Source organism: Physeter macrocephalus, chromosome 7, assembly GCF_002837175.3.
Source record: "Physeter macrocephalus isolate SW-GA chromosome 7, ASM283717v5, whole genome shotgun sequence".
Classification (NCBI taxonomy): Eukaryota; Metazoa; Chordata; class Mammalia; order Artiodactyla; family Physeteridae; genus Physeter; species Physeter macrocephalus.
Genome location: NC_041220.1, coordinates 77,499,220 through 77,510,027, shown reverse-complemented (window position 1 = coordinate 77,510,027; position 10,808 = coordinate 77,499,220). Strand labels below are relative to the sequence as shown.

At 44.7% G+C, this 10,808-nt stretch overlaps 1 protein-coding gene across 1 annotated transcript in view; it reads right to left on the bottom strand.

Moving 5' to 3' along the window:
- Positions 1–10,639: 10,639 nt before the first annotated feature.
- The window catches only part of PHOX2B (paired like homeobox 2B), a 2,827-nt gene continuing 2,658 nt past the window's right edge, over positions 10,640–10,808 (bottom strand). Inside the window, exon 4 of the mRNA XM_024133577.1 lies at positions 10,640–10,800. Coding sequence (XP_023989345.1) covers positions 10,640–10,800 — 161 coding nt within the window. The remainder of the gene's footprint in view (positions 10,801–10,808) is intronic.

The following is a 10,808-nucleotide window of genomic DNA, read 5'->3' as shown; positions in this document are numbered from 1 at the left end:
TGAATTATCTCATCCATCTACCACTTACTGGCTCTTTTAAAAAAGGATTTAAGTCTCTCCAACCTTGTACATGTAACAGCCTGGAATGTCATCCTCTCACCCCCATCCATCTGGTGAGTCCTACTCCACATTCAGCACAAATATCAAGGACAACTCTTATTTATCAAGATAGTGGTTCAGTCGTTTAACACAGAACAAACATTTGCTGGTGTCATAGTTTATTTATTTCTCTGTAAAAATTGATAGAGGATAATAGGGTGGGTTCTACTCTAAGAAGTGGTCCATGGGCTCAGGAACCTTCTATTTCACCACCACATCTACATTCTATCACATAGTAAAAGGAAACGAGGTTGACAGCAAGCAGCTTTCTTTAAAGGGCATGACCTAGAAGTGGCACAGATCACTTCAGCTCTCATCCCGTTGGCTAGAACTTAGGCATATGGCCATGTCTAGGTTCAAGGGAGGCTGGGAAATGTAACCTCTATCTGGATGCCCATGTCACAGCCAGTCAAAAAGTCAAGGGGTTCTTTCACTAACTGGATGAAGAGGAGAATACTTATTAGCAAGAATTAGCAGTCTCTTGTCACGTTCTTCCTTTCCATTCAAGGAGCCATTAGGAGCGTAGGAACTGTGTTGCATTCCTTTTTGGAAACCAAATACTACGAAGCCATTAAAAATAAGGCAGATCAACAGATTTTGATAGGGAGTAACCTTTGGGATATATGTTGAATTTTTTAAAAAAGTACAGAAATTAGGTAAGCCGTTCCATTATACTTAAGAAAGATACAAAAGAAACTACTAAGTCTGGTTACTTTGAGCGGACAGAGGTAGGAAGAAGATATACTTTTCATTGACCCTTTTAACTCATTTGAAATTCTACCTTGCGCGTGTATTACCTATGAAATTTTTTAAAACTCTGAAATCACTGAATTATTCAGATATGGTTCTATTACTTATCACAAACTACTTTTTCAGCAAGTAGGTGTGCATGACATAGAAACTAGTCCTAACCAATCCTAGTCCTAACAGTGCTGAAGGACGTCCCACCAAAAAGAAAGTAACTACAGGGCTATCATCTAGATGTGGTTCTCGCCTTCTAAGTAGAAACTTTCTGAGCAGGAGAATCCTGGGTTAACAAAAAGGCCCAATTGTCTTAAGGCCAGAAAATCAACTCCTAAAATGCAACTTTTGTCTTCTTGAAAACTCATATTCTAACATCATCTATATGTCTCAAAAGACCTTACAACAAAGCTTGAAACAAACTTTCAGGTGGGATACCCTAATTTCTGCTAATAAACGGGTATTGAAATTTTAGCTTTTTGTGAATTTTCAAGAAATGACTTGTTTAAAATGTTTCAATGAACTTGAAGAAAATCTCAGCATAAGTGAATGAATGCCCACAGACAGTTTCAAATATCCTTTAAATTTGACTTCTTTTCCTTCAATAGAAGGTAAGAGTGCCCCTAGAAAGAAGTTTCCATGCATGACTTTTTGAATATATGGTCAGGTATAGGGATGGTTAAATATCTGATTGTTTTAACAGCTCTCTGGACTTTCGATGATTAGATTGAAAAAATTACTACAGTGTAAGGTTTCAGCTTAAGAATTTCTTGCCCATTTTGTTTTAAAATCAATACTGGAGAACATACATTCACCAGACTTAAAAAAAAACAACAAAAAAAGGATAATTGCTTAAGAAAATGGTAATATTTTTCACTCTCTCTCCCCTTTGTTAATTTATGTTGCTCTGACTTAAGACTAAGATGAAGGTGTATATGAATTATACCTGCAAGAAATCAAGGATATCATAGAGGAAGACAAGACATGGGTTTCCTGTATTAGTCTCTGCTTTAAAAAAAATTTTTTTTTTTTTTGGCTGCGTTGGGTCTTCATTGCTGCATGTGGGCTTTCTCTAGTTGCAGTGAGCGGGGGCTACTCTTGGTTGTGGTGAGTGGGCTTCTCATTGCGGGGGTTTCTCTTGTTGCAGAGCACGGGCTCCAGCAGTTGTGGCTCGAGGGCTCAGTAGTTGTGGCTCACGGGTTCTAGAGCGCAGGCTCTGTAGTTGTGGCGCACGGGCTTAGTTGCGCCGCGGCATGTGGGATCTTCCCTGATCAGGGCTTGAACCCTTGTCCCCTGCATTGGCAGGCGGATCCTTAACCACTGCGCCACCAGGGAAGCCCCGCAATGGAATATTATTCAGCCATTAGAAAGCAGGGCATCCTGCCATTTGTGACAACATGGTTGGACCTTGAACACGTTAAGCTAAGCAAGATGTCAGACAGAGAAAGGCAAGTACCATATGATATCACTTAATGTGGAATATAAAAAAGTGAAACCTGTTAAAAACAGAGTAAAATGGTGGTTACCAGGGAATCGGCGGGGAGGGGATTAAGAGCGATGGTGTTTAAGGGTATAAACTTGTAAAGAATAGTAAATGAACCATAAAGATCTAATGCACAGTGTAATGCATATAGACAATAATACTGTACTATAATTATATAATGTGATAAACATCACTATATCAGCAATCATATTACAATATATAAATGTATCAAAGTAACACAGCTGTACACCTTAAATTTATACGTTACATGTCAAATTTATCCAATTAAAAAATCGAGATATGATTCACATAACATAAAATTCACTCTTTTAAAGTGTACAGTTAGGTGGGTTTTAGTATATGCACAAAGTTGTATAGCCATCATCACTATAAATTCCAGAACATTTTCATAACGCTCTCTATCCTTTTTAACATTGGCTTAAGGCGTCAGCAGGCAGGCTAAGGGCAGTGCTGGGTTCTAGGCTATTGCCTCAGTGATTCCTCTGGACTCTGGGACCTCTCGGAGATTGATCAGGGCTTTGGAATCAAAGGAACATTGATTTGGAGCTCAGCTCTGGCACTTACCAGCTCTGGGATCTTAAGCAAGTTGCTCGGCCTCTCTGTTACTTGGATTTTTAAAAATGAGAACAATATTATCTACCTTAGGAATTTTGAAAGGTCGTAATACATAACAAATGCTAAACAGTTAGCCAAGTACCTAACACATAGTAACTACTCCAAAAGCACAATATCTTATGCCTCAGACAAACCAGGTTTACACTTCACTTTTGCCCGAGGTAGCCATGCCTCTAGCGCCTTAAAGAAATTAAATTTTACACTCAGGCTCTTCCTGTTCTGAAAATCGCCCCTTAAATCATTGGATAGCAAATAGCAAACAGTCATCTACTTGGTTCCCTAATGAAATTATGTCCAGGTAAGAAGACTTTATTTCCCCCTTGATGTCTGACTTTCCCCAGAGGGAGGTCTTTGACATCAAATGCAAGGCTAAATAAAGTAACATCGTTGTTCAATCACTTGGCCTCGGGGTATTTTAACAAACTAAATAGCTTCAGGTTCAGACAAAAGATAAAGTGAGTGACAGCCCAGAAGATGAAGAATTCCTTTTCTCATTTTTTTTAAGCTTTTTAGCATATTGGCTAAGACTCAGGGCTGTGGGTTGCATCCTGGCTCTACCATTATTAGTGGTGTGACTTGGACATGTGACTCACTGGCTTTGGATTTCAGTAGTGTAATAGAAGGAAAGCACCACCTTCATCGTAGGGGCTGCTCCGTGGTGCACCCAGCACAGTGCCCGGCCCATGCAGATACTCAGCAAATATGATGAGGATGTTCAAATCCTGTTGAAACCTTTTAATCACCTCCTGCTCTCCCGTGCTGTCTGTCACCTCCACGCAGCGGTGGTCTTTAAAATCCTGGAATTTTCTTTGTTCAGCTTTGGGGGTTTGTTTTATTTTATTTTGTCCTTTAAAGGAGCATGTTATAGGACTCGGCTAATATTTCTTCCACCTGTAGAGTAAAATGATTACATGCTCTGGTCTTGATGAGAGATTCTTAAAGTCAGAGCTTTGCAGTGGGGTGGAATACCCTGCTCTCAACAATTAGCCAGGAGCTCCTAGCTTGTGTGTGTGTGTGTGTGTGTGTGTGTGTGTGTGTGTGTGTGCGCGCGCGCGCGTGTGAGCACGTGTGTGCACGCACCACAGAACCCTTGGCAGCCGGTGATGCCCATGAACCCCTCTCAAGATAACGTTTTTAAATGTAAAAAAATAAAATGCATAGGATTACAAAAGAAGCCAATTAAAATAAAATGATGAAAAATGTTTTGTTTTTTTTTTTCGGTATGCGGGCCTCTCACTGCCGTGGCCTCTCCCGTTGCGGAGCGCAGGCTCCGGACGCACAGGCCCAGCGGCCATGGCTTACGGGCCCAGCCACTCCGCGGCACGTGGGATCCTCCCGGACCCCTGCATTGGCAGGCGGACTCTCAAGCACTGCGCCACCAGGGAAGCCCGAAAAATGTTTTAAAACAAATTGGTGCTGTAATCATGTATGTGTGTCTTTATTAAGTATTAAATAACAAGATCTAGTAGCTGGTTTAATAATTACCATAATTTCAAATTAATGATGAATGCAAATGACATATTGAGATAGTTTCAAAACCTCTAACGTGAAACGAAAGTATCTGTGATTTCACTGGTGACAGTCATAGGTACTAATACTACTACTGTGGCGTTGTTGCCTCCATTCATCATTGAAAAAATGCCAAATTTCAGGTAGAGATTAGTGAAAATATATATATGTATTTTTTTCTCTCCTCCTTGAATTCAATCCATGAAACCAAGGTTAAGAACTCCTGAGTTAAGCCAAGACTAGCACTACCCAAGATGTCTACTGTAGTGATGGGGACATAGTCATAGACCATCCTCAGACAACCTGCCTATTGGTCTGAGGAGGTCACAGGTCTTTGCACTGTACTTTGCTTTCCAATATGGAAGTACTAGTCAGTGAAGGCATTTGGTTTTATTATCTACAGAGAGTTGTGAGCGGCCACTCTGAAATGAAGGCTGGAACAGTTAAGGATTCAGGTGGGCTTTGTCATTTGCGCCATTTGATTTGTCTGTCATGGTGGTGATAAATGAGCCTAGAGGTTGACATCTGTTCCTGACATCCATTCCTGTCTACCTACCAACATTCCACAGCTCATCAGTGTAACTGTTCTTTCCCCTTTCATGTGCCATGCCTCCGGCCACTCCTTGCCTTGTTCGCTTAGCAGAGAGGGACCATAAACTATAGATGTGTTGCCTTGCAGAAAACATTCTCCCTCCTTGTGGAGGTCCCCACGCCTGCTCCCTTTCAGGCCCTGGACTTCATTCTGAATCTGGTTGGGATTCTCATCTCAGTCCTGTTCCTCCTGATGCCCTTTCTAACTCTCACCTACCTTCCAGAGTCCTTTTGCAAGGGGAGATCTCTTCCCAGGTCTGGCAGTATAGGACCTCATGGGCTAAAATGAAGTCATCCCTTTGCAGAGACTGTAAAGAACGGTTGTTAAGGGTTTCCCTGGTGGCGCAGTGGTTAAGAATCTGCCTGCCAACTCAGGGGACACGGGTTCGAGCCCCGGTCTGGGAAGAGCCCACATGCCGCAGAGCAACTAAGCCTGTGAGCCACAACTACTGAGCCTGCGCGTCTGGAGCCTGTGCTCCGCAACGGGAGAGGCCGCGACAGTGAGAGGCCCGCGCACCGCGATGAAGAGTGGCCCCCGCTCGCCGCAACTAGAGAAAACCCTCGCGCAGAAACGAAGACCCAACACAGCCAAATATAAATAAATAAATAAATTTATTTAAAAAAAAAAAAAGAACAGTTGTTAAGGTGCATGGGCTTGGGAGACAAACCAGTTGGGGTTGGATTCCTGCTGTGTTACTACCAGCTGTGTGACCTGGGCATGTTACCTTACCCCTCTATGCCTCAGTTTCCTCCTAAGAAAAAAAAAAAAAGTGGGAATAGCACTTTTCCAGTAGGGTAGTTGTGAGGATTGAATGCTTTAAAGCTTGTCAGCTTAAAAGTGCCTGGCATATAATAAGCACTCAATAAATATTAGCAGTTATTACTTGTCAGCCTCTGGCTGATTCTAGGCTGTTAACTGTCACCCTCAGCAAAGTTCTCCAATTCCACTTTGCATATTCTCTCACACTCTGTGTTCTTGGGCCACTGACATAAGTGACAACTGAGGGATCTTTTTAATCTTCTGAGGCTTGAGCTATGGAGATTAAGACAGAATCCAGGAGTTACATAATAAAATAATGTTAAAAATAATATTTGACATTTGCTGAAAACTCCTTGCTCGGCCAGATACTTACTGGACATCTTATGTAATCCCCCCAACAACCCCACAAGTCTGTACTATTATTCACATTTATGGTTAATGAATCAGGCTCAGAGGGATTAAATATTTGCTGTCCAAGGTCACAGAGTTCCTTTCCCTGAGTTGAGGGCCATCTCTATCTAGCCAGAGGCCGTCTTTCTAAGGACATGAGGTGACCGCAGAGAAGCATCTGAGGTGAGTAGCAGACAGCTACTGTTTGCTGGGTTATGGGCTCCCCTCTGAAACCACTCTCTGGTTCCCTGTACTCGGCCATGGTGAAGGAGACTTGGCCTAGAGAGGGCTGTCTGGCAGTAACTCATGCAGGTTTTGTGAAGTCACATGTGGTCCCGGAGTTGCCAGGAAAAGGGACGCCTTGATGAGCCAAAATGCAAATTCCTTAGGAGAGGGAAAGTGAAAGTGAGCTTGTTCACACTGTGCAGGGCTCCAAGGAAATGACACAACACAAGAGACATAGTGTCCTGCCACTAGATTCCATCATATTTCAGGAGCATTATTCTGCATTTTATCATAAACTTGCCTCCCGACAGTTTGCTTTTTGACCAGAGGCAGAGGTGGCCCAAAGTAAAAAGAAGTTGATATTTGAAATACTAGAGCTGGATGCCTCCAGATATTTAAAATACAGTCTTCTGGGAAGCTGGTGGGGAGGGGGTGTGGAGAGAGGGAAGCATGTTTTCCTCACCATATTCCAAAGTTTCCCTTGTCCTGGAGATAAGTTGCTCAAAGCAGGTCAAGGCCAGGAGAAGGGAATTTGGGGAAGCTTATCGAGTTTATCCAAATCTGAAAGGATTTCTAGGGCCCTCCCTGGGGTTTCCAAAAACTCTTCTTTGGTTATTTGTTTTTCCTCTTCTTTCTCTATCTCTCTTCTTCCCTCTCTCTCCTTATTGCTTTCTTTCTCTCTCCTGGTCTTGCCTTCTCCAGAATGCCTGTCCCACTGGCCTGCTATCAGCTCACAGAGGCTTACTTGGCGGCCCTCAATGCCTAGAGGAAGGCTAATTTTCCTCCAGCCAAGCCCAGGACTGGGTTACCTGGGCCTTGAATGCCCTTTTTGTCAATACGCTCCTGCCCTTCTTTTTGCCTCTTCCAGATCTTCTAAGTTATATTTACAACTGAAGACTGGGGTCTCGGGGATCTGGCAATTGCTGGCATTTTAGACCAGCACAATTAATGCCATTGTTTATGGAATGCTGTCTTGGAGAATTTACTGAAGGCCATTTAGAGACAGATTTTTTTAAAGACTATTTAAAAGCTTTTTAGAAAAACGATTGGAAGTTTGATAAGACCCAAAGGTTTCAAATTTTTTGATGAAACCTGCCTAATCTGATGCACACTATATTTGGATTCTCAAAGTGAGAAGCCCTGATAAATTCAAACCAGATCAGAGGCTAATCCTCAGACCAGAGTTGGCAGACTGTGGCCTCCACTCAAATGAGGGAAGCTGGCACCTCCATTGATAAAGCCCAACCAGAAAGGTACCAAGGTAAGTACCAAAAGTCCACACGGGCAACTGCTTGAAGAAGTTGACCCAGCCAAACAGTCCAAGAAAGAGGCAGGATTCCATCTTGGGTCTGTGGTGATGATGCCTTCCTTCCAAAAGGGTGTCACTGAAGCTTCCAGAACCTCTCCCACCCTCACTATGCACAAACACACCTGTTCCCAATGCAGTTCCAATGCTAGAACCTTCCCATCTGGGTTTATTATAGTGTCGTTCAGCGGTTCTCATATCCTCTATAGGGCCTGTGAAACACAGATGGCTGGGCCTCACTCCCAGAGCTTCTGATTCAGTAGGTCTCAGATGGGGTCTAAGAATTCGTGGGTCTAACAAGTTCCCAGGTGATGCTGAGGCCGCTGGTCCAGGGACCACACTTTGGGAACCACCTATAGGTATAGTTAAAGGGCAGGCTCTGGAATCAGATTTCCTGGGCTCAAAGACTGGCCCCATCCCTCACACACGAGAACCTCTTGAGCAAGTTAACCTGTCTGTTGCCTCAGCTTCCTCATCTGTTTAAAAGAAAATAGGGATAGGAATTGCACCTGCTTCCTGATGTTGTTTTGAGGGGTAGATGAGATAATGTATGGAAAACACAACCTAGTACAGGCAAGTGCTCGCTAATTCCAGTTGTTGTAGATGTTATTTCTCCAGACACACCAACATGGCAGAGCTGCTCTCCGGCTGGTGCCTTCCAGATACACCCGTCCACGCAAAGACCCCACCCACCCACCCACCCCGGTGTCTCTGGGTGCCAGCAGTTTTGGGGGCTTAAGGAGGCTGGACCGCCTGGCCCTCCCCGGATGCCATCGGTCCTGAAGGAGCCTGCACGCTGCACTTTCGAGTGCTTCTCAAAGCTGGGAACTAGAAGGCTGCCTAACCCTGCTTCCTCGGTTACCGAGTCCACGGAGCCGCAGCCTAGGCACGGATCTCAGCACTTTTATCAACGCCCTGGTCTTCTTTTGTGCTCTGTGACTGGGAAAGAAATAAAAATGGACCAGAAGAATCCTGCCTGCTGTCCCAAGCACTAAATTTTATATTGGCTGGATTTAGCCGCATGAACTTAGATTCCCCAACCCACCTAGGTTTCCAGAGACGCAGCGGCTTCTAGATATTCTGTACAATTTCCTCTGTCCTCCCTTATCGTTTTTAATTTTTTTTAAAAAATCAAGCAAAAATGAGTCAAGAAAAAGTCGGAATAGTTCAGTTGCTAGACTTGCTTTTTGTTTTTATTATCAACAATCAAGTTAATGGTACACTCTTGGAAAACTATATGCACATGTAGAAATATTTCCCTTTTAAATAGAAGCATTCATTATAACACATATAAATAAATTCGAAAATCTGAAACATAACTTATGACGCTTATGTTCACAAACATAGTCCAACAAGAAGGAAAAAATAAAAAAGAAATCAGACAGACATGCACCTGATAACAAAAATATATACCATTGTCTGAACCGTGGTCTCTCTAAACACAAAGGAATTGAACCCGTGAGAACCTTATTATTCCATAAAGACACACCATAGAGACTACAAGAAGAGAAAAACATTATACGGTCACGTAGAGGAGACGGTCTGTACTGATATTAACACGATACAATTGAGTCACAGAACACAGTTGTAGAAAGACACCAAAAAAGTTAAAGCCTCAACATTCAACTAATATCTATAGTTTGTGCCTTTTAAAATAAAAAACAAATAAACAAAAAAATCCCAACAGAGATGTCTAAACTGCGAGAAGAATGGAATCATCAATATACAGTCCATCCACCATACAGGATGTGCGTCCATTTCGGATCAAACAGAAATGCAGAGACACTTCTGCAAACTTGTGTGCGCCTCTTTTCCTTGCTGGGTAGATTTCTCTGCAGCCATTTGCGGGGACTGCAACTGACTCCAATCCAAAGCAGTGCCAACAAGTTCAGTAAAAGCTGGTGGAAGAAAATGCCGGTTGGGGTGTCAGGAGAGAAAAAAAGGGAAGAGTTGCGAGATATGTGACATCGTTTGCAGAGTTTGAGGATGAAAAGGCATTTCATGTATAGGGCATCTTTCAGGGCCGAGTGGCTGCACAGATTCAGGCTGCGAGCCGCAACTGTGCGCGGTTCGGCTGCGCAGATGGCGGGGTGCTGTTCGACGAGGTGGGGCTGGCCAGCGGGCGCGAGGAAGTCACCTTGGCCGCGGGGACCATCTGCACGAATCGTCGCCGCAGCGGCCCCAATCCAAGGACAAGAGGGGACGAGGGGCGTCTGGAAAGCCTTCCTACTCTCCCTGAAGAGGAGCCCAAGGGAGTCTGTGCTGTCCGGGGGGAGGGGGGGCGCGGATGAATTTAGGGATTCGCAAGATGGAGCCCTCAGACAGTGCCAGCCGCAGCGTCCCTCTCCCCTCCCTTTACTTTGTCTTATTTTTTTTCTTAGATTTTAAAAACTTTCGGGTTTTTAAAAAATTGTTACTTCTTTTTTTTTTTTTAATTTGGGGGAGTTTTGATTACTTTTTTCTTTTTCTAAGCAAGTCACTGAGTTGGTTGTGGCCTCCCACCCCTCTCTCCCTGTTACTCTCCTCGGGCCACAGACACACATTCCCCGAGACAGACATACACCGACACGCAGACACAGCCCCCTGAGATTCCCCCCGAGTCCAGGCCGCGCCGCTCACACCTCCCCGGCGGCAAGCGGAGCCCTGGCCCGTCCGCGCGGCCCTGAGGCAGGTGCGAAGCCACAGGGAGGTGTGTGGTTTGGTTTGGTTTGGTCTGGGGGTTAAGGAAGGGGGTAGGAGTGGGGTTGAAATGGAGGCGACGCCGTTTTCTCTTTATTCTTATCGCGATTCCTTTAGGCTCTCAAGGAAAAAGCCAGGGCAGCAGCGACAACAGCCTTGGGCCTACCCACTCGCCCGCTCGCCCGCTCGCCCGCCGCCGCCGCCAACGCAGGACCCCAGATCAGAACATACTGCTCTTCACTAAGGCGGCTTTGGCACCGTTGGGTCTTTGGAGCGAAGACAGGACGCTGGCGAAGGGGCCCCCGAGCGAATCCGGGATGGAGGTGATGGGCCCGGGGCCGGGAGCCCAGCCTTGTCCAGGGCCCCCGGCCGCAGCCAGGCCTCCGGCC